Genomic DNA, 25,018 nt, shown 5'->3' on the forward strand with positions numbered 1-25,018 from the left:
CCCAGGGATATGGGGGTGAGCTTTGAGGAGCTTCCCTCCTCAAAAAAATACCAAACAAGTGAAAACTAACGGGTAACGGGTTTGATAAATGCTTTAAGGCTTTTTTTTTTTTTTTTCCCTGATGCTAAAATACAGGAAATTCACAAACCTTAAGTAAAAGGTGACCTAGGCTGCAGATCCTGGCTCAGTTTTTGCCCAACATGCTCCACTCGGTATTTGCTGTAACCAGCAGGTGGAGGGAGGTGATTCTCTACCTCTACTTGGCTCTCCTGAGATCCTACCTGCAGTGATGTGTTCAGCTCTGGGGTACCCAACACAAGGAGGACATGGACCTGTTGTAGCAACTCCAAAGGAGAGCCACGAAGATGAGGAGAGTGCTGGAGCACATGTCCCATGAAGACAGGCTGAAGAAAGTTGGGGTTCTTCAGCCTGGAGAAAAGAAAGCTCCACAGAGACTTGATAGTGGCCTTCCAATACCTGAAGGGACTTCAGGAAAGCTGGGAAGGGATTTTTTGCAAGGGCACGGAGTAATTAGACAAAAGGCAGGAGACCTATAAAAATGTGCATCAGGGCATGGTGCTTTTTTTTTTTTTTTTTTTTTTCCCCTAAGTAGCCATTACTGGAACATAACAGGGACTGAAGAATAATCAAAGCTGGCTCCCAGAAACCAACTGCCAGGAATTGTACTGAGGATGCACCACCTCATATATTTAGTTTACTACATGAGTAGTTCACCACAAAGCAGAAACCCATCAAAATGCCTTTTTACCCCTTGCTTATGTTCCACTGTGTTGTCCAATGCTTCACTAAAACAAACATTATTTTTCTTACACAACAAAACACAGCCTAGACCAAAATATACTTTGTCTTCTTCAGAAATGGTTGTCTGCTAGAATTGCTCATTTATAGCATCTTTTCCATACAGGCAGCTGGATGGGTCCTGGCTTGTGCAGCTTGCTAGCAAATCTTATGAACTGTTAGGAAATACAGACTTCTGTTTAAGGAGAAAAGATCTTAATGTAAGTATTCATTCACTCCTTCCAAAAGCTGCTAAGAAAAATGAGCATATATACTTGGCCAAGAGCTGCTGTTTGATGAACACATGAAAAAAACTGTGGAAAAAGTTAACTGAAGAAATAGATAAGGAAACGCCAACAAAATGCATCTCATGTGAGAAGGTTTCTAAATCCATACAGGTCCCTCTGGACACAAACCTTCACAGGCCTTCAATCTGTGCAAGCTTATTTTCTTTAACACTGTATGAATAAAACTTAATTGTTCAACTCAAGAGAGAAACGGCTCATACATTTTGTAATACAAAATTTTTAGAACTGGTTCCACCATGCAGAAAAAAAACGAAATAAATAAAAAATCTAAAATGCAGAAAGACTGGATATATGGAAGAGCTCTCTGACAGATTTAGCTCAAACGTCCTGAAGCAGCTGTTGCTGCAGAGCCCTACAAGCCACTGCTGAGCATCCAGCAGGACAGTTATTGCCTCTGCATCAAGCAGAGAAACCACTGACTCTGTCCTTATAAGCACTTCCACTCCCTGTTGCAACAGCTTGAAGAAGAGCCAGGCTAACAGCAGGAACACAGTTTTTCTAGGAATTCCCAAAATCTTTATTAATTTGTTTGATACCTAAATGCTAATTTTTCTCTCCTCTTTTTATTATCATCATTGTAAGTGACTCCAAAAGCACTCCTAGAGCAACTCTATCTTTTAATAGATTTCAAAATATTCCTTGGCTTTTTTTTTTCAAGCTCAAATAGAATTTCTTATGATTAATGACTCCACAGTTCTGAACAGACACAGATGCTGAGTGCAGCTAAGCCGGTGACTGCAGATGCAGAGTCAGGCCAGATCTGAGGTGGAGTAATCCAACCACTGAGCGCTCTCACCCAGGCAAGGGGCCCAAGATAATGACTTGTTCCCTCAGATTAAGAAGCCAGTTGCTGCCAAACTGAAGTTAGAGAGGCATGTGGATTCTAAAATCAGCTGAAAGGGAGGGCTCACCACAGCGATCTCTGATAACCAGGTTCCGTCCTTCCTTCAGGTGGATAGTGAGCAGGTAGGCAAAGGGGCTGGGAAGGTCACTCAAGCAATCACTTACTTCCTCTAGAGCCTAAAAAGAACAAAAAAAATCAGTCGCCACTGCACACCTCCTGAAGCAGACAATGAATGAAGCAGGTGTGCTCTGCAAGTTTTGCAGAGACAAAGTTCTCTTCTTTCCTTAAGGCAACCTATAGGAAGAAAGAAAAAGGAAACGAAAAAAAAATAATTCTTTCCCAGGCTTTGTTTCACTATTCAAATAACTAATGATGATCATCAGGTATGTTTAGCAAAGGAAGGGCTAACACCAGGAAGGCTACACCTGAAAATGAGTGATAATATTAACAATCAAATGCATGCTCAAATTCTCCAAGTCCTACCAACTTACTGCATTATTTTTTCTCTAGCTGTTTCTTGTGCATTCACAGAATATGTCAAGTTGGAAGGGACCCATAAGGACCACTGAGTCTATTCATACTGATTTGAATGAACTCACAGAGGAGGTGCACATTTCATACAGCTCCTGAGAGGACAGCATTTCTCTATACAGGTCTAAAAGAGAAACACAGCAGCAGGAAATGCCAATTGTGAGGTTTTGCAGTAGCAAACTCAAGAGAATTCTTGTTCCTCAGAGGTGCTACCAGAGTTATACACTTCAGCAGCATGCAGCCATCACTTTTGGTGAAAACAGCCTCCGGAGAGCACTTCAGAGGTTATCAGAGGGAAAAGGGAGAGACCTTCATCTGGAATATGCAAATACACTTTACATGAGAAGAGCGCATGTCAGAACTCCACTTTTTCACATTGCCCTAAACCTGGGGTTTTGTTGTCTATCAAACCCTACAATCGTGTTAAGGTTTTGCTATCTTTATTCTAATCAAGTTTTTCCTGGGCTGCTACTCGGGTATTCATGTGGGTGCTTATCAGTTACCAGTGCAACATAAATTACAGAAAACTAAAAAAAAAAGTCAGAACACTTAGGTTTATTTAAAACATTTGCAGCTGCTTTGCACTACTGAAAAAAAAACCCAATCCCCACTAAACAAACAAAAATCAACGAACAAAAACCAAAAACCACCACAGTGGAGAAATCTATAGAAGTCTTCTTCACCTGCTGAGTTTTTTAATTTGTAAGAAGCAAAGAACCTAAAATAAATTCTGCTTCTGATCAACTTTCAAAATGCTTGAAAATGAAAGAACATACCATTTGATCATCAAAAATTTGAGATGACATGGAAGAATCTAGATCCATTTCTCCACATGGGTACTATAAAAAAATATACATTTAATTAGACAACAGTAATAGGGGGATCAAGAAAATACTAGCAGTCAATAAAATACTCATACATATGCATAACCAGTGAAATTATTTTACTTCTCCTTATAAAAACCTTCTCCTCTACAATTTAGATGTACTTTTCTTTTTCCTGTTTTACAATAGTTGCACTTAGTCTCTTGAGTATAATCTAAAAATATAAGTGCCTGCTTCCAAATATTGGAATAGATTTTTCTCCTCCCTAGCAGACACCTGTACTTTCAGTGCTGAAGGTCCTTACCACAAACTCTCCTGATGCCTGAAAATCATTGCAACTGCACTGCAATGCTGACTCCTAATCCTGAGCAGAATTTTATTTGTTCACTCTCCAAGTGTCCTCACTAATACAGAATAAAAAAAGCCAGAAGTGGTGGCAACAGAAGCAATACTCTGGGGTAGAGCTGGCTACTGTCTTACTTGACTATGATTTCTTCATCATCACCCAAAAGGCTTTTGGCATAAAAGAGGGAGGAGGAAAAGAAAGAAAAAAGATTTAAAATATCTTCCTAAATACTGACTCATCCAGAAACTTGAGGCTATGGGGGCCTGCCATCTAATCTGGACAAGCAGAAGGGAATCATTGGTCAAAGCAGCTCTGATACTATTTTAACTGCTAGAACAGTCTATGCTCATCATTTTAGCTAAGAGGACCAATGTGCTAAGACAACTCTTCTGCCTACTGCTGGGCAATCCCAGCCCATTCAAATACAAAGATTTAGCCTAAGAATAACCTCAGTTTACGGAAATGCACACAAGGTGCAATTTGATCCTCATGTGAAGCTGTTATTACATGTATTATGGTAACATCCATATATCTCAGCTGAGAGCTGCATTGTCTGGAAAACTATACAAACACACACAAAAAAACCAAATCAGCTCCTGCAGCACAGATCATAAATCTTAGAGGTGTTGATACGATGAAATAAATACAAATAGCCTTTTGTTTAATTCTTCCCCCCATTGTACACTTCAAAACATACAGCAATCCAGCATTGCAAGTAAATTTTCACTTGCCCGACAGACAAAATTTAATATTTACAGTTCCCACAGTAATCATAACTTGGCCACCTTGCAAAAACACATTACAAGTAGGAAAATTATCATCATAAAGATCAGCAGAAGAACTGTCTTCCACACCAGAGCTGAGTTATAGCTACTAGGGGAACTCTAACTTTGAATTTCCTGACTCGTATGCATAAAATCTGACTAGTGTGCCTTAAAACCAGGATTCCTCATATTCTCTGGCTCCACAAGAATCTTCTGCAGGCACCATCACTGGCACTGATAATGGTTTCTCTTAATAGCTTGTTTTACATGGCATAAACACAAAATCAAAGAACTGTTTTGAAATTATGATAATAAAAAAGTACCCTCTGCAAGCTCAGTAGAATTTACAGTAAAAAAATGCCCTCAAAGTTATTATTTTGTATATATTCTGCCTTTTTTCTTACATCGACTGATTCTGAACAAAGATTATAAATGTAAAACCTTATTTTTTTCATTCTAGCTCTATTTAAAGTAAATTGTTGTAATTCTAGGTAGCTAATTCAGTGAGATCATTGAATGTAGACAAATGCCTTGCTGAAAATATGGTCCCCAAAATCTTGATTTTATCTAACTACACTGACTACTCTGAACTTTCCATTATAAACAAGTGGCCACATCCACCAAGCAAGTCACAGTCTCAAATGTATCTGTGTAAAAACAAATCAAACAGGAGAATTTAAATGAACATCTATATAAATAAATATTTCTCATGAAGAGATTTAACCTCTCTCCCCTCTTGTTTTCTGCAGAGCCATGATTCCAAATACAAAAGCACTGAGTGGACCAGCAACAGCCAAGGCTTTGAGTTGCCAGTGACTGAGTGCAAGGTGTCAGTAAGAAGACAAAGAGGTGGCATTAGAGCATTTCAGCAATGACACCATGACCATGGACAAAACCCAACTGCAAAAAGTGGCATTAATGGTACTCTTTGCAACTGGAGTCCACCAGGGAGGGGTTTAACTTCAGATGCTCCTTCTCCCTTCACGTTCCCCTAGCTGGAATGAAATGGAAATCAGGAAAAGGAAATGTCTCAGTAAATGGAGCTACAGTAGCTGTGGCCAGGTCTTTACTGAACCATGAAAGCTCTGTATAGAGAGTTTAGATGACTGTGAAAACCACAAGCCCACACTGAGCTCATGCATGAGACTCAAAGTATTTCATGATACTGAGGGACCAAAGATAACCAGGAAATGAGTAGGTAGCATCTGACAAGCAATTCAGGGGAAAAAAGCTCAACCTACATATCTTTTTTTTTTTTTTTTTTTTTTAGTTTGTTTTGTTCCTTCCTGTGTATTTACCTCACTGATAAGTGAGTGATGCTCACAGAAGAATTATGTGGGCTACTGTCTTGTTCATAAGAACAACCCCACTCAGTATTAGGAGACCAAAAAACTGCAACAAACTGTCCCCAGCCAAGGCACACAGTACAAATTTTGTAGCTGTTCAATAAAAGTGCATGAAAACCCTGAGTCTTGAAGTTTTTACCAAATTAAACTTAACATAATTACATTTATTCAATACTCTTTACGTATTTCTACTTTTCTTTGCTTCACTGCCTGTTACATATGCTTTAGGAAAAAAAAAATGTATTTAAAAGTTGCAATTTGAAGCAAACTATAGGAAAGAAGATAGGACATTCACATAGCTAAGATGACTTGATATCAAAGTTAATATTAAATTATTTACACACACAAGCACATACACAATTACACTACTTGGGAAAGACTTAAACGCTACAGAGAGTACATCATGCTCAGACAATACACCTGAAGGAAACATGAAGATATCAAATCACCATGCAGAAACAATATTTGAGTAAAGTTGAAGTACCACAGAAACAAAATGGCATACTATTTTTCTTAAATAGACCCCTGAACCATGGTGCACTCCAATAAGGTAAAGTCAATCTGTTAGTAACATAGCAACACTGAACTGGTAGTGATGGTCAGTGACTACCAGGCTGATATTTTGCATTGCAAGCAATCCCAACAAATTCAAAAAATCTGAAGTATTATAAACTTGCCAGAATAAAAAAAAAATGAAGCAGGGTTGTTTTGCAGCTCCAGGTCATGGATGGTTTACACTTTATCCCGCATTCATTACCTGAATAACACAACCTCCCGCCATCCATCCCTTTCTAAACCAGACAAAGAAGGAGAAGTACAACAAGCCCAAGACAGCCCCTGAGCCCAGCTGATGCCCAAGCACCCACCTCTGCCCCCTCGTTGCTGAGTGCAGTGCTCAGGTGGGCTCTCTGCAGCAGGTCAAAGAGCTCATCCCTGGATTTCCTCTTCTCCTGGGAAGCAGGGCTGCCCAGGACCTGCGTGTCTGCCTGGCTGGTTGTCCCCTCTACATGCATCCTCTGCTGTTGTGGAGCCCAGCCCCAGCCCTCTCCTGCCAGTCTCACCGAAGCACTTCTGCTCTTCAAGGATACCACGGACCTGGAGCAGCTCTTGGGGCAGCAGTTGGACAACACCTGAGTACTGGAGTATGTTGTTTCTTCTTTTGTAAGAGTCTCCACCTCCAGCATGTCAGGGACAGACATGCTGAGCCGTCGGTCCAAGGAGTGGCCCTTCCTCTCCACCATTTTGCTAGAACTCTTCTTGGTCTTCTTCACGCTGAGGTTTTGCAAGAAGGGTCTGGTTTTCTGTTTCAGGGATCCCCAGACAGATGGTTTCTCTAAGTCCATCGCTGCAAAGGGAAGCTCAGAGATGCCTCCTGAACAAAATGGCTTCAGTGATTCCAAGGGTGACTAAAAGAAACGTAGGAAGGAGACAAGTCAATCACACAAGTGAACAGCCGCTGGAGATTATGATTCACATTGTCTCATCTTGAAATTTTCACTCATTTTTCCAAACAGTTAAACCAAAGCATGCCACATTAGTAATTGCTTCCAAATACAATCTGGTGGGTAGGTTTGACTATTTAGGATGCAAGCAGCCAGAACAAGTATTTCATCCTACACAATGCAATGTCTGCCCATTACCTTATGATTGCTAGGATGGAACATTGTGTTTCTTCTGCCAAGTCCTCATTTGTGATAAATTCAAGATTTACCCAATTTGAAGCTGCTTCTGTGCAAAACTTCCTGATGGGAGTCAAATCGTGATAGTGCTAGCACACAAAACACGTTGGCAAAGTTGGCACCTTCACTTCTGCTGATGCTTTTCCAGTCTACATAAGGACTTTTTACCTATTTCCAAGGCTACATGGATTCTTACACAACATATTAGTGGACCAGCACAACACAAAAACCAGCTTGACATACTAAATGTCTGAAGATGAAAAGGACATGTAAGATATGAGAAATCCCAGCTGAGACAATCCCTTATGTTAAGCCACTGCCAGTGAAAGCTGGCACTGCAGAACTGGTTTTCCTCATACAGAAGGAATTCAGAGAAAATGAGGGCAGATGGATCACGTGCAAATTTTGAAAACCTAATGGTGGACTCTTGTCTTTGAGTTCATTCATACTGAGCATTTATACAGCTGGGAGGACAAGACTAAGAGAGCCAAAACAGAACCACCTACTATATCTTCATCCTAAGGGAGCAGTCAAATGGACACCTCTTCTGTGCACAGGAATATCCCCACGGACAGAGTCTTTTGTGGTTAACAGCTGAGCAACCATTCTTATTCTGTGAAGCAGAGACAGTCAATTCATCACCAAAACTCACTAAGTAAAAGTTGATGGAACCTGCATATTTACCCTTTTATAGTCCCGAAAGACACACACACACAACTGCTGCTTCCCAAACTCATAACTAATTTCCATTCTAAAGTTTGCATGGCTGACTGAAAATTACTTACCTGGCTTTCTGATCACTAGGGAAAAGGCCAAACGAGGTAACAGAAATGCAACTGTTGGGTAAACCCAGATAGAGAAAACACTGTCTGCTTTCAAAGAAATCATCTCTTACATTAATTTGAATGACGTTATATAGGCAGATACTTAATAACTTCTTTAAATAATTTTGTGACTCAGTTTCAGAGTGTTCAGGCATCTACAAAAATGTTCTAACTGTATTATAAGTAAAGTTGCACAAGCTTCCTCTCATTTATACTGGTATATAAACTATTAGCACCAGCATCATATTACATACAAAGAGTAACAAGCTTTAATGGCACCAAATCCATTCTCAAGGCTACATATTTCGCTCAGATGGGAAGGTGTGTTACTATAAATGTATCAGCTCAATACAGTATTTTCACCTCTGTCTCCAGAAGTCAAGCTCCGTATTAAAGTGCACATGGATGAACTGAAATTATTTTTCCCCTCATGGCAACTCTGAGAAGCAATAGCAATTTTTTAAAGCCCCCAGAGGGAAATTTGAGGCACACAAAGGCATGGTGGGGCTTTCTTTCCTCAAAGAACTCAAGGTGAAGAACAAGATAATCAGATTTACAGTGGGAAAAGAAAAGAAGTAAATGCCAACCCTAACTCATTTGACTGGAGAGGCAGGAATACCTCGTTTGGAGCAACACCTGATGCATTGAGCAAACTCACTGAAGACATGGCCAAATTTGCTCTAATCAGCTGATAGCTTTCACTTTTTTATTTTTAAATAAAAACTTGACAAGGCAGCCACAGGCCTCCTTGGTAGCATAACCTCACATGCCAATAATGGAGATTACGAGGCTGAACACATTTGCACAAAACATTATGAAAAACTGTAATGGAGTCATTTAAACAACACATCTACTGCCAATGCTCTCTGCTTTTTCTTGCCTACATGCACAGAAACATGCCGAAATAAAGACATTGTAAATAAAGGCAGGACCCAGCTCACAACATCCAAGGCTTCCTTACTGCTTCCTATTCCCTTCCTGCTATTGTCCACCCCTCTAATTTTGACGACCCATTGCTGTCATTTTTATTTTGTTTACTTTGAGATTTTGTTTCCTAGCAGCAAGCTTGTTCCTGTAGGTTTTTCCAGTTACTTTCCCCCAGTTTTATGGGGTTTTTTCCAGTTATATGTCTTGATGCTGAAGAGAAATGCTCATTCAGCAAGGATGGTGCAGGGGCTATGCTGAACCTAACTTGCATTTAAACCAGAATGAGCAGAGTCCTTCTCAAATCAGGCAGAATCATAGTGGAGGGGGGAAAAAAATAAAAATAGGGGAAAAGTTTCTTTTTTTTTGTCAAGACAGCAGGAAGGGCTTCAGCTACCTGAGGCAACATATTAGTGATACCTGGTGCATGAGGAGCACAAGGTTGCCTGAATGGAGGCAACAAAATAAGCAAGCCCATTCCTGGATTGCCAAGGGGTTCAGCCACATTCCACCCCTGAACCTATGCATCCAAGGTCTTACTGAAGCTATTACTTTCCTTTTATAAATTTATAAACAATTTCATCCAAATTGTGGTCAAAATAAACAAAGAAAAACCATACAATCTGTTCCCATCTATGAAAAGGGCAAATATAGTCTAAAGGGCAAATGCACTCTGACATTATCTAGCCACAGGCTGGCATATTTTCCACTTTCCCAGTTCTCAGAGAACAAACACACATCACCACCATGATCAGAACTCTGTCCCTGAGAGGTCACTAGGAGACCAGGGATGGACACCACCTCCCATCCCCAGCCGGGTGCTGGAGCCAAGGGTGCCACAGTGCCACACCAGTACTGTATTCACATACACAACTGTTCTTTCTTCCTACACCTATTTTTCTCTGATGTTCTTCTCCATACTGAGCAGTATCAACATAAATACATAATTTTAAAGAGAGAGAAATTTGACAATGTTTGTTCTCACTACAAACATGTTGTTCATGTACAACTTATCCTCCACAGGCCACAAGTTTTTCCTCTTCCTTCCACAGTCTCAGAAGTTTGGTGCCAACCATATTGCCAAATATTCCCTATGCAACCATATGGAAAAGTATACTTTGCCAAATTCTTGGTCTAAGCTGAGCCTCTTTATTCTTTCCCTGCACCAACAGCCCATTGTAGCAATAAACTGAAAACAATGACCAAGAAGAAACATTTCCTGTTATCAATTTAACTTTGTTGGTTTCCTTCGTCTTACATAATAAGAAGAAACAAAAATCTTTTCAGCCTAGCCTTCTCTTTAATATGCTGCTAAATCTCAAATGCTCAGAAGAATCCATATAGCTAAACCTCTTCCTTCAGATACCATTTTTCATTGCACCTGCTTTTTTTATTACACCATTTTCTTTGGCTGTGTGCTCCTCTTGGGAAGGACAGGGGTGAGAAGGATTGGTGACAGAAAGGTTGGTCACAGCCCACCATCTGACTAATAAAACAAATAGTTCTAGCACTTTCTCCTCCCCTAAGTATCTTCTAACTAGGGTCCCTGGAATTGTTTTTATTTTTTATGTGCTTTGGTGTCTCTCACTTTAACACTCCCTACACACTCCCTTATATTGTTATAATATTTAGAGCTAAATTTTTATATGTTCTAACAGGTGGCTGTAAGAGATATTTCAAATGCCATAGAAAGCCTAGAGAAAACATTCTGTAATTCTACTTCATTTAGTGTCTTGTCAGGAAGCCAAGAAAGCCACAAATGACAAATACTGAAAGGCACTGTGAAAACATTAGAAAAGTGCCCAACATAATTAAAATGGCAAAAAAACCCCAAAAAAACCAACTAGATGTACATATTGGAAATTATGGAATACATTGTCCTTTCTTCACTGACTAATCATTCCCTGCACACCCAGAAGTACACAAAGCTCACTGAAGCACTCTTAAAACAAACCCTCACTGCTAACACTTTTAAGAGGCATCCTCGAAGCCAACAAGAAGATAAAAACAGAACTGAGCACAACACCACTGCAATTAAAGCTTTCATAAACCTCAGAATCATTGTACTCAATTTGCTTATTCAGTTAAGGTGAAAATGTTGGGTCAGTTTGCATGCCACCCATCTTTCTAATGTCTGATTCACTGGGCATGTTTTCAGCTAAAACCAAATGCTAGCCAACATTTTAACCCACTGTAGCTGACTATAAGAAGCTATTTGGAACATCCACCTCACTTGCAAGCACCTTATTGTAGGTTCAAACTGGAACTAATGAAACTCCCTCACTGTAAAGCCTCTACTGATTCTGGCTGTTCTTGTATAGATTATTCACTTGCCTCTCTGGCAAAGATTCACAGGCTTAAAACCTAACACAGGAGACATTGTACAATTCACAAGCAAAGCTAATTATGCTTCTCCAATGCAGCAAGTTATAATAAAACCTTTGGATTTAAGTTGTAAATTCATGGCACTGAGGAACAAGGCTGAAATCAGAAAAAGAAGGTAAGAGAGGAGGGGGGTGGGAAAAGGGACTGGGATCCTCTTTTCACACCCTTCCTTTAGCTTTTTGCAATAAATCCCACCCTCTGACCCTAGCAGCCATTAGTTAAACCATTGCTCCCTGAGAGGAAATGGAAAAAAAATCAGGAAAATAGCTCTCAGCTGACTATGCAACTGTATCTGCTGGGTGTTTACTCCTGCAGATAAGCAGATCATACTAAGTATTCCAGGTTTACACAGTCAAATACAAACCATTACTAAGGGTGGAATTACCTTAGAAAAAGAAACTTACCCTTTTTTTTTTTTTTCAACATCTTATTTCAGTGTCTTATCTGGAAATGCACTGGCTTTATGATAAGCATCAACAGCAACTGTGATAAGAGAACATCATGCAAATAAAGTAATCCTTTGTACACTTATCAGTTTCTCCTGCAGCATTCCAAACGCAGCACCAGTTACACTCATATATGATATTTAATACATTTAAAAGACAAGGGAATACCTTACCAGGGGCAGGATGTCCCTTGGATTAACAGCTTCACACGTTGCACTTCTTTTGCTGAAAAAATAACTCCAAAACCAAGTCTAGCTGGGCCTAAAGCCATTCCTCTTTGGGTGTGATCACAGCAACTAACAAGGGACACTGAATTAGATAAGCACATCACAGTATTGAAAAAGTAAGACAACCTTTTCTTCCTGCAGCTGCATTTTACAGCATACAGTAAATACCTGAACTTAACTTGGATAAGGCACCAGAAAAAGTCTAATCTCAGACTGAGTCTGCACACGCTAATTACCCTGGGGAAATCAATGTCAGAATTATTTTTAGTACTAACAAGCAGAAGGGAGGGCACTGCTCAAGTGTAGCTAACATATCCATTGCGTAGGCAAATTGCTGCAAAAGCAGGGTCATATTTTGGCCAGCTTCCAGATATTGCCATGTTACATTTAAGCTTAAATTTCCCTGTTGGGCTTCTAATGATGCCAGTCTGCTGATACAGATCCTGCCCTTCTCTTGTACTATTGTTACAGACTCATTCACAAAGCATAATGGGATGTTAAACTTACATATAAAAGAAAATAAAAACTTGAAATGTTGCCTTCAACCAAATTCATACAAGTGCTCCATAGAAGACAATTTACACTGCTAGAATGGAATAAGAGGACTAAAATAAACCAGCTTTATCTTCTTCATGTAAATTGAAACAACAGTAGTTGCAGAAGATTGCAGATACCATCTAGAATAAATGGGTAAATATAAAACTTAAGAAAAGGATGTTTATTATGTGCAGATAATAAAAGCATCTTCAGTAAGTTTTTGGGGTTTTTTTCCCAGGGTTAGGCTATTTGGGTTTTTTTTTGCAGATCTCTGGGTTTTAAAGGCTCTGCGTTTTTAGATCCCAAGCTTGATGGGATCTAATTTAATTGGCTCAAATGTGATGAACTCCATCTCTCACAAACACATGAAACAAATAGATGTCTTCCTTCACTTTTCACACACAAGAGGAACAGGGATGCTCTAGCTCCCTAGAAATTCTCTTGAACAATCTGGAGAGATTTTTATCATAGAATCATAGAATCATAGAATCCTAGGGGTTGGAAGGGACCTCGAAAGATCATCTAGTCCAACCCCCCCTGCCAGAGCAGGGCCCCCTAGAGTACATCGCCTAGGAACGTGTCCAGGCGGGTTTTGAATGTCTCCAGTGAAGGAGACTCCACAACCCCCCTGGGCAGCCTGTTCCAGGGCTCTGTCACCCTTACAGTAAAAAAATTCTTTCTGATATTCAACTTGAACCTCCTATGCTCCAACTTACACCCATTACCCCTTGTCCTATCACTGGTCACCATAGAGAAAAGCCTAACTCCATCTCCCTGACACTCACCCCTTACATATTAGAAAACATTGATGAGGTCACCCCTCAGTCTCCTTTTCTCTAAACTAAAGAGACCCAGCTCCCTCAGCCTTTCCTCATAAGGGAGATGCTCCACTCCCTTAATCATCTTAGTAGCTCTGCGCTGGACTCTTTCAAGCACTTCCCTGTCCTTCTTGAACTGAGGGGCCCAGAACTGGACACAATACTCCAGGTGCGGCCTCACCAATGCAGAATAGAGGGGGAAGAGAACCTCTCTTGACCTACTAACCACACCCTTTCTAATGCACCCCAGGATGCCATTGGCCTTCTTGGCCACAAGGGCACACTGCTGGCTCATGGTCATCCTCTTGTCTACCAGGACCCCCAGGTCTCTTTCACCTACACTGCTCTCCAGCAGGTCAGCCCCCAACCTATACTGGGACATCGTGTTGTTCTTCCCCAAATGCAAAACTCTACACTTCCCCTTGTTGAATTTCATCTTGTTCCTCCCTGCCCAACTCTCCAGCCTGTCTAAGTCTCTCTGAATGGCAGCACAGCCTTCTGGTGTGTCAGCCACTCCTCCCAGCTTAGTGTCATCAGCAAACTTGCTGAGGGTACATTCTATACCCTCATCCAAGTCGTTGATGAATATATTGAACAACACCGGTCCCAGTACCGACCCCTGAGGGACTCCACTAGTCACGCCCCTCCAACCAGATTCTGCCCCATTGACTACAACTCTCTGACTCCTTCCTTTCAACCAGTTCCTGATCCACCTCACTACCTGATCACCAAACCCATACTTGATCAACTTATCTACAAGGATGCTGTGAGAGACGGTGTCAAATGCTTTACTGAAATCAAGATAAACCACATCTACCGCTCTTCCATCATCTATCCACCTAGTAATTTCCTCATAGAAGGCTATGAGGTTAGTCAAACATGATTTACCCTTGATAAAACCATGCTGACTGCTCTTGATGACCCCCATGTCCTTGATATGCCTGGAGATAGTGACAAGAACAAGTTGTTCCATCACCTTTCCAGGGATGGAGGTGAGGCTGACCGGTCTATAGTTACCCGGGTCCTCCTTCTTGCCCTTCTTGTAGACTGGAGTGACATTTGCTATCCTCCAGTCCTCAGGCACCTCTCCTGTTACCCATGACTTATTGAAGATGATGGAGAGTGGCCTAGCAATGACCTCCGCCAGCTCCCTCAGCACCCTTGGATGCATTCCATCTGGACCCATCGACTTATGGATGTCCAGATTACTCAGCTGATCCCTAACCCAATCCTCATCTACTATATCAAACTCCTCATTTATCTTGACTACTTCTGGGGTTAAATGAGTCTGGGGCTCATGCGGAAACCCTGCAGGAGTAAAGACAGAGGCAAAGAAGGCGTTCAGCACCTCTGCCTTCTTTATATCCTCTGTCACCAGGGCTCCCAGCTCATTCTTTAGTGGGCCAATATTGCCTCTAGTGTTAGTTTTGCTAGCTATGTATTTGAAAAAGCCCTTTCTATTATCCTTAACCTGACTTGCAAGGTTAAGTTCCAAGGAGGCCTTAGCTTTCCTAATTGCCTCCCTACATCCTCTGACAACAGTCCTATATTCCTCCCAAGTGACCAGCCCCCCCTTCCATGATCTGTAGATTTTCCTTTTACACTTAAGTTTTCCCAGCAGTTCCTTTTTTAACCATGCTGGTCTCCTAGCTCCCTTACTAGATTTCCTAACCATAGGGATGCTCTGATCCTGTGCTTGCAAATAGTGGTTCTTGAATATTGACCAGCTATCTTGAGCCCCTTTATCTTCTAACACCTTGTCCCATGGGATTTCTCTTAACAGTCGATTGAGGAGGCCAAAGTTTGCCCTGTGGAAGTCCAGGGTTCTGGTCCTACTGGGTATTCTGTTCCTTCCACACAGGATCCTGAACTCTACCATCTCATGATCACTGCAGCCAAGGCTGCCATTGACCACCACTGCTTCAACAAGGCCCTCCTTGTTGGTTAGTACAAGATCCAGCAGCGCTCCTCTTCTAGTCGGCTTGTCCACCATTTGCATTAAGAAGTTATCATCAATGCACTGGAGGAACCTCCTAGACTGTGAAAAGCTGGCTGTGTGAGTCAACCAGCAGATATCGGGGTAGTTAAAATCTCCCATGAGGACTAGGGACTGAAGTTGCGAGGCTGCTTTCAGCTGCCTGTAGAAGGCCTCATCAACCTCCTCGCCTTGATCAGGAGGTCTGTAGTAGACCCCCACAACTGTATCGCCCACACCAGCCTGCCCCTTAATTCTTACCCACAGACTTTCAACTTGCCCCTCATCAGCCCCTGCACAAAACTCAACACATTCTAGTTGCTCTCTCACATAAAGAGCAACTCCACCACCTCTCTTCCCCGCCCTATCTTTCCGAAAAAGCACATAACCATCCATGGCCACATTCCAGTCATGTGACCTATCCCACCATGTCTCTGTTATTGCTACCAGATCATAACCCTTAGCCCGTACACTGACCTCTAACTCTTCTTGTTTATTCCCCATGCTGCGTGCATTAGTATACAGACATTTCAGGAAACAAACAGAGCACACTGGTGGGACTAAATCCTCCCTAGACCACCTGCCTTCGGGCCCCGGTTCGTCCTTCTTGTGTTTGTCCCTAACAGACCCAGTTTTCTCCCCTTCCCCCTTCACATCTAGTTTAAAGCTCTCTCAATGAGCCCTGCTAAGTCCTGCCCCAAAAGCCTCTTCCCCCTCTGGGACAGGTGCATCCCACCTGCCACCACCAGGCCAGGTGTCTCATATAGCATCCCATGATCAAAAAAGCCAAAACCCTGTCTTTGGCACCAGTCCCTTAGCCACTCGTTGACCTGTAAACTCTTCCTATATACCTCCCCACCCATTCTTACAGGAGGGATGGAGGCAAACACTACTTGCGCTCCAGACCCCCTAACTAGCCGTCCCAGGGCCCTGAAGTCACTCTTCATTGCCCTTACATTTCTTGTGATGATTTCATCACTGCCAACCTGAAAAATCAGCAGTGGATAGTAATCAGAGGAACCCACAAGATTAGGGAGTTTCCTTTTAACATCTCTAATCCGAGCCCCAGATTATCTCAACACTTATGAGCACACTGTAACTATGAGAAGAAACAACAACCAGCTGCTACAAGCATCTTAAAATAGCATCTGATAGTGAAAGTTATTGAAAAAAAAACATACACATGCACCTGTCTCCAGCTTAAAAAAGTATTGCTTTCAGTTTGTTTCTGTCTATTCTAAAGCAGAAGAAAAACTATAAATATGAATAGACGAAAAAAAGGAGGAAGTGCTTAGGTGTCTTTTATAAAAATATTTTGCAACGTCCTTCCACCCGTTCAGCTTCCCTAAAAATGTTGTGGCTTGGAATTGTACCCTGTGCAAGCCAGAAAGACCTTTCAGTCTTTTCAGTCTAATTCAGGGAACTGGTACCAAGCTGATATAATCACATACGATATTTACAGTGCAATCACACCCACCAAGCATCAGACATCTCCAGGGACACCTGTGCATGAAAATCTGTTTCCTGCAGCCCTGTACCATAAGGGAATGAGATACACATCAAACCAGACCCCAAGAAAAATCACGGAGTGACAGGTCCTGCCCTTGGAAGGCACTCTGCCATGTGCTGAAATCATGCCAGCAATAGAGGTATTTCTTTACCTTTAATTACATCTGGTTTTTAATTTGCCTCTTTGTTCCTCATGACACTGGGTAAACCCGGGGCAAGGTGGTACCACGAGGAGGGCACCTCCAGGAGAAGAGGAAGAGGGAAAGATCATGCAAAGGAAAAGGAAGAAGAGATACAGGTACAAACAGAGTATGAGTGACATAAGGAGAGCTCTAAAATAAATAGAAAAATAAGTAGTTTATCAGGGCTCACGTGAGGAGAAACAAAATCAGGAGACAGAAACCCAAGTGCTGAAGGAGCTGCTGCCCATCTGGAGAAGCTCCATTGGGAATCCAGCTCTGCAGCCTCCTTCCTTCTTACTCTCTCCTCCTTCAAGCCCCTACTCATCTCTCTCATAACAAAGGTATATTTTTGTAGCAAGATGTGCACAGAAATAGATCATCCCTTTGCATAACTCTCAGGGAAAACAAGCCTAGGAAGGAAATTAGGGACTCATTTCCACTGGAGGGCAAATCAGCCAGTGCCTTTACTAGCACTTAAGTCACCTATTTAAAAGAAGTTTGTGTGTTCATGCAAATACACACTTGGGTGTGTGCCAGCACTGCTCCCCAAATAACTACCATTACTGTCACAACTTACCAAAACTTAGTGGCTAGAGAGGAAAGATCTATTAATAGCTCTGTGTGATTCTTTATTTAACAATTTACCAAAGTGTCCTACCAGAACATTTTGGATGTGGAGAAATGGCCTGATGCTAACCTGAACCAGACAAAAGCCTGTTCTGAGCTTATTGTTGAGTTTGTCCTCTGTTATTCCTTACCATGGGGCATTCCTCTTCCCAACAGCAACCTGGCACATGCAAGGGCCACAGCTTATAGTAAAGAGTTGGGTACACAGGAGAGTTGAGTTTACTTTGAATCTGTAATGACCCATATGATTTAATGTCCTTTCACCTTTAACATCTCCACAAGGCTTGGATAAATCTATAGATAAAACATACCAGTGTTTTTACAGTCTCTTCAATTCAAAAAGGCAGGAGGCTGAAGCCAACTTCCCTTAAAGAAAATACAGGTTAGTTGGTGTGTCATAGTGACTCAGAAAATGAGGGAATTGAACCAGTAATAGTCCTCACTCAAGAACCACCAGTCTCCTGACAGAACATTGCTGCACTTTGGTACCTGGTGCTGTGCATTGCCATGAGAAAGATGAAAGGGAGAATGGAACACCAACACAGAAATAAAGCACTTAGACTTCTTGGTGAAGCCAAATGTTTGAGTGGTCCAGTGCCATCTGCAGTGCATCTCCTGCAGAGATCCATCAGTACAACTAACTTGTACCTAGTTAACAGCAGAGACTGACAATGAACAGAGACAACATCAACAAGTCAACTGGAAAGTCTGAGTGAAGCACAAGGGAGTTTAAATGAAGAATAAAGAACAAATAAGCCAAGTATTTAGCATTCAAACCAGTCATCAGATTGTCAGCCTCAGAAAGCACATTCTCAACCCTGCAAGGAGTCTGTGTCTGACCTCCACACTGTACCTGGTAAACAAGTGTTTACCAACAGGGTGGAGGAGACAAAAACACCCTCCTCGTTACTGGTACAACTGTGATTCCAGTAACTATTTTAAGTTTGAATAAAAGGGTCAAAAATGAAATTGTAAGAATTTGCTGCAATCCTATGCAGAGATTAATATTAAATGACCTGTTTAGCATTTTACCTGCACAAGTTTTAAGAACCTCGACTGTATAGTAAAGCCTGGTTTTGTAAATTCTGGTGTATTCCTGGAAGTGAGGTAATCAGCAAAGCTCCCCAAAACATAATAATATTCTTAACAGAATTCAAGAGCTTCTCCATTTAGAGCCATTTTGCTGGACTTTATTCCATCTCGGTTGCATCAGACAGAACACCACAAATCCTAGGTCCAAACACAGAGCTCCTGGCAGCCCCGTGGCACATCCAGGTGACAGACACTGGAAGATAACATCTGTCCCATCAAGCTACTTTTACTGTCAAAACCTGCGGACACATTAAACAGTCCTTAAAAAACACCTGAGCTCTGATTCATCCATCCAGTGTAAATTTGCCATAGGCAGGGTGGGGTAAAGTTTGCCAACCTTCACCTATCTTCCCTTAGGCATATCTACAGCTCCTGCTGCCCAACTAAATGGCTGCTCCTTTCTATTCTCTTCCCACAACAGGGGGGTTGTGTTTTTAATTTGCCTTTCATGCCTACCTAGCTCCAGGCAGGAGAGTTCAGAACAGATGAAACTGACCACTACAGTTGTCATTATCACGCCCCATCCCCATATCCTCAAACTGTTTAATACATAAAAATATGACCACTTGGTTGATAACTAACAAACAAAATGTACAGTTTACAAATTGTAGATGTTAAGTTCTGTTACCTGTGCCCAGCAGATATGGGCAAGAGCCACTAAACTGGCAAGTGTCCTGAAGCACAAGATGCTTACAGTCACCTAAACAGATGCTTACAGTCACCTAAACAGATGCTTACAGTCACCTAAACAGATGACAAGGGTTTTCTGATTCAAACAACTTTTGCACCTAAGCAGATGAACACCTGATTTTCTTCAGCTTTCATTTGCTTAATATCAAAGATGAGACAGATAATTTTTTTTTTTCTTGATGTTACTACGAGGCATCCAAGGTTGCTTGATGGAGATGAGGAACCAGAAACCTTCCTGAACTGGTGGAAACAGCCTGCATTTCCAAAGGCAGCTTGCAAGGAGATTTTTGTCCTAAATGATAGTTTTACACAACCACACCACAATCACAAAGGTACTGGCACAACCATACCACTATCTCAATGTGGCCAGGGAGAATAAACTCTAAAATAACTACAAGTAATCCCAAACAGCAGGACTTCTACGAAATACACTAGAATATATAACTGGAATTAGATGTTTGCATTCAAAAAGCAAAACAAGACAAAAAAAAACTCTACAGTTAATTGTTTCCAAGTACAAGACACTGGGAACAAAGGCTGCTATTTAATGAGCATTAATGATTTGCCATTTGATTTTGAAGATGTTTCCCATGAGGGAAGAGAACAAAAAAACATTCCACTTGAAACCCAGAGAAGAAGCAACAAGAAGCTGAGTGATGTTACTTCATTTGGGTATTTTTATTTGAACTTGTCAAAAATTAGCTGCAATGGGACTTTACTTTAAGGGGAACTTTCATCCAATACAATTTCAAAGAATCGAGCTCCATAATCCCTTCCCACTTAAACCCTCATGAGCCAGGCTTTTATAAAAACTTCACAGCCATGATAATATGAGCTAAGAAAGCCAAATCCTCACTGACAGCTCCATCATCACCACCTCCTCATCAACAGCAACAGAGGCAAATGCCCACTCAAATAAATTAGGATGGCCATCTCATTTCCATTCATCTCCATTAGGAGATGATCAGTCACACAAAATTATATATTCCATCCTGGCCAGAAAGTACTTCTAGAGGAAGTCTTATGTATCTAGGAGCAAAGAGGAATGAAAGCATACACTCCTAAGTCCAGAAAATACAACAGAGCTGCTCCTCCAACTTAATTTACAATGTTGCATGGAGTTGGAAAACTTTTATTTCCCAATTAGATCTTATCTCTGATCTTAAGGCAGCAAATCTATACAATTCTAAGAATTTCAAAAACAAGAAAGGCTGCCCAAACTTAAAGTTTCCAGTAATGCAAAATTTACTTTGCAGACTACAAATGTAGTTCTTACGAATGGGCAACAGGAAGATTTGTCAAGGGTACAGCTTCCCAGAAAGGAAGGATATGAATAAGAGATGCCTTTTTTTTTTTTTTTTTTTTTTTTTTTTTACACATTCCAAAGGGCCAAGAACACAAAACAAAGATCTCAAAACCTACATTACTATTTTGCTTGTATTTTAGCAAGTTGTTTTTGTGGGAAAGTGAAAACAAGCTAGTGAAGGAGCATCTGTGTAAACACATACGAAGCAAGCATCCACCACAGCAGGCAGAAAAATCACTTAGCTCCAACTCTCACCAAGAAACAAACAATCAAGGTACCTCCTTTTAATTAAGGAGCACCAGAAAGTGTAACCAGGAAGCTGTCCTGTAAGACCAAAGGTGGCCACATAATAAATCCCACCTACCCAGCAAGGGTCCTCTCTGGAGGCAGAGGAAGCTTGACACCTACACCACCAAAGTGGCAATGTTCCAGCTCCAGTTCCACAAGCAGACATGGAGACTCCCAGCTCAAGGGTCTGTATTCCTTAGCAGCTGAAGTCAACAGGAAAGCACAGACACAAGCACAGAGTTTGTCACCATCAGCCCTGATTCAGGGCTTAACAGGTAGCAGCGTGAGAATCAAACACAAAGGTTAAAAAAATGCCTAAAGGTCAGACTGCTTTTGTGAAGATACCAGAAAATATAAACATCCTGAGGGAAAAAAAGCAGTATACACTTAAGAAAACAGATATCAAAACCAAAATCATAACATAGTCCAGAATTTCACACAATTATTCAATTATTTCATGTGTACTAAAACAATGAAGCTTTGCAACAGCAGTGTAGCCAGGCAAAATGTCAGATCAACCTTGTGTTCTTAACAGAGGGTTACAAATAGCCAGTTAATCAAAACTTAAGGAAATACAGCATTGAGCACACTACTTACTGCAGGCTTTTCCCCAGGTGTGAAAGTTGAAGTTAAATCTAAAGTTCACCTGCTTGGAACTGTTTCAGTCGTGATTAAAGAAAAATCCATCCAAATTTTCATCACATATAGTATGTAAGTTGACTCCAAATATCAATTTAGCCCAATAAGCTGCCTCTAAGTGACCAAAAGCAGATGCTCAGGGAAAGAATATAAGGTTAGGAAGTTAAATAGTGGTTCTGCCTGTGACATAATCTCCTTATTTCCAGGCATCCATGATTTAGGGGCTGCTTCAGTTATTATTTGCCTAACAACTTTTAAAATTTGTTTATACCTTAAGCAACAGTAAGGTACCACAGTAATGAGTTCCATAGATATATTATGTTTGTATGCAACAGTATCATTCGGTGTAATTAACCAAATATTTTTGTATGTTGAAGGAATAGGTTAAGAAGTTTGAAAATCACCTATGATTGGCTCTGCAGCTTTTTTTTTCCAACGACTGCATTTTTCAAGAAAGAAAACTTTAAACTCCTAAACACTTTTAAAACTTATAGCAAGAGCCTCCTTTATATCAGAGCAGAGCAGCTACATGATGAGGTAGTAGCAATAAAATTATACTGGTGCAGGTTATTTCCCCCAGCAAGGCACATTACAATGTTTGCTGTAGGAGGGGGTATCCTCAGGGCAGGACAGACAGACTGCCCACTCGTAGTGCATTAACACTCACAAGATACCCTAGATCCAGAGAAGATGGAACACATTTAACACGAATAAAATCTCCATTAACAAGGTTTCCTTATTACTGATCCCTAAACTGGGACCAAAACTGCCTGCCCACAGTGATCACCCAACTCTGTGGCAATGCTGGTGAACCTGTAGTTACACCCAAATTAATTTGTTCAAGTGAGAAATTGCTGAGCATATAATAGGGTGATCAATCATGTGCTCAAACACAGGAGACTCAGCCCAGTTTCTCTTATCATTCTTGAGTTGTTAGGACCAAAACACAGAAGGCAAAGGGGAATTAATCCTTACACGGAATACAGAACCAAAAAAAACCCCAAAAAAACAAAGAAAAACCTTACTATTGCAACAAATTCCTAAGTATGAATATCCCCTGTTCTTATATATATTTTAATGTTATTGTACTGGTAGCTTAGAAAGCAGAGGTGCACTTGGATACAGCTGATACCAAATTCGAAATGAGAGTTTGAGGTGCTTATAACTTCTGACAGCCTCATGGTCCTGCAAAAATCAGTTTTCTTTTTAAAAAAACACCCCCAGGACCCAGGGATAGAGGGACTTCCAAAGTTTATATGCAAGTGTATTATCTAATAAATACAACTGAAAATAAAATGGGAATGTGGGAAGGCTGCTAGTGTAAATCTTCTTAAACTGAGGAAATCAGGAGCAATTTTCCACTCAAGTATGGAAACAGCATGGAGGAAACACAGCATATTTAGCATGTGTTGCTCTCTTTTGCTAAGGTAAAGCTTCCCACACCTGCAGGCTGCTGCCTGAGCAGAGGGACCTGACCAGCAGAGACAGAGAGGGACTCCATCTCTCTGTACCTTGGGACACTGAAATTCAAAGTTTCATACTAAAATTAGTTCATGGTATAGGAATAAGTGACCCAAAACTCAGTGATAAAAGCTGAAATTCTCGTTATAGAATGACAGCACAAGCTGCTACATGTGTCTTGTGTGAATTTCACAGCTGCTGGTGGAAGCCTCATGGTAACCTTCTGCTGTCAGTAGGAAATTAGAGATAAGAAGGGGAAATCAGCACAACGTAGACTACACCAGCAGCAGCAGACACTCAATACTCCTGGAAATCTCAGTCTCAGGAACTGAGAGGCTTCTGGAGTGAATTTCATCCCCTGTCCCAAGCCCACCCCAGCCACACACACAGGTGGGCTCCAGTTTCATCACGTGCAGCCCCAGAGAACTGCAATATTCAAAGCACAACCATTATTTTCCTCGGAAGCATTTCTTGCCTGAGCAGGTACATTTTGAATAATTACATATTCAAGTAAGCAATTTCATCAGTGTGGTTAGTTGGAAACAAGCTGCTTGTACTACTCAATGCAAAAGCCACAGGGGAAAAAATTGCAGTGAAGTTGAAACAGTTGTGGTAGTAATTGCCTTGAATGACATGGCACGCAATGCTTCTAGCCCTCTGTTCTGGTCTTATGTACTAACCAAAGAAGGGATGATTCCAGGAACCCACATGGTATTTGGACACCCACCTTCCACTGGCTGTCAAGAGCAATGCCCTTGTCACACTCTTGTTTCTTAATCAACACTTTAAATAGACACATCTTTCTTGTTAAAACATTTACTGCAGCACAAAACTTACCATCCCTATGAAAAAACAAAAAGCACTGAAAAAATTTAAGAAATTAAATTAAACTTCCTCGTTGCACCATTCCCTTCAGATTACTGTTCCCACATCTACTGCAAAGCAAAACTACAAATACTGAATCCATCTTCAGATTACATTGTAGGAAAGTCTATTTGCTTTATGATAAGCTATTTCATGATGGTACTGAACAGCAGCAAGAAATCAAACAAATAAAATTATTGCTGAAATACACTCAAATGCATCCTGACAGCTAAATGTATCCACTCAATAGCTTCATCGTCTGGGAATGAATCAAAAACACAGCAAAATACATGCCAAATGATACAGCTTAAGCACATTAAATTAATAGAAAAATATCCAGAATTTCTATTTTCTAATGCCATACAGTAGTAATTCAGCTTCCAGTGTGCTTGGAGCAACTGACTGTCATAAAACTGAGGGCACCAACTGGTTTATTGCCAGTTGCCATAGTTGTGCTAACACCACTGAAAAATTAGACTACTTATCATTAAGAAGATATGGGTTTGTGCTTCTGTAGAACTATACCTTGCTTATAATTCCCTTTAAGGAACCCTTAAAAGAACTTTGCTATATTGATATACTTGCAGGGACACTTTTCTTTTTTAATTGTTAGGGGGTTTGTTTGTTTGCTTTTATTCTAGGGATTATTTTATTATTAAATATCTAGTTTCTTTAGCTAAAGTCAATAACCAACCAACACAGTTCCAGTAAGAAAGCACACACAGAGTTCAGTAAAAGAGGAGAGTTTCTCCAGCATAATTTGCATCGTACCGATAAAAGAAAA

At 40.9% G+C, this 25,018-nt stretch overlaps 1 protein-coding gene and 1 long non-coding RNA gene across 4 annotated transcripts in view; one reads left to right on the forward strand and one right to left on the reverse strand.

The window, feature by feature from the left end:
* Window positions 1–25,018, forward strand: part of LOC139800807 (uncharacterized) — a 369,707-nt gene that overhangs the window by 197,151 nt on the left and 147,538 nt on the right. The gene's annotated exons all lie outside the window — the stretch shown is intronic.
* MCTP2 (multiple C2 and transmembrane domain containing 2) overlaps window positions 1–25,018 on the reverse strand; it is a 116,121-nt gene that overhangs the window by 90,438 nt on the left and 665 nt on the right. Inside the window, exons 2-5 of one of the 2 annotated variants that reach the window (XM_071754266.1) lie at window positions 7,947–8,053; window positions 6,628–7,167; window positions 3,258–3,320; window positions 2,018–2,126 (exon numbers count right to left, since the gene is read on the reverse strand). In XM_071754266.1, the coding sequence (XP_071610367.1) occupies window positions 2,018–2,126; window positions 3,258–3,320; window positions 6,628–7,104 (649 nt within the window). In that variant the 5' untranslated portion in view covers window positions 7,105–7,167; window positions 7,947–8,053. The remainder of the gene's footprint in view (window positions 1–2,017; window positions 2,127–3,257; window positions 3,321–6,627; window positions 7,168–7,946; window positions 8,054–25,018) is intronic. The other variant, XM_071754267.1, reaches the window with a different exon arrangement.

This window comes from Heliangelus exortis, chromosome 11, assembly GCF_036169615.1.
Source record: "Heliangelus exortis chromosome 11, bHelExo1.hap1, whole genome shotgun sequence".
Lineage (NCBI taxonomy): Eukaryota > Metazoa > Chordata > Aves > Apodiformes > Trochilidae > Heliangelus > Heliangelus exortis.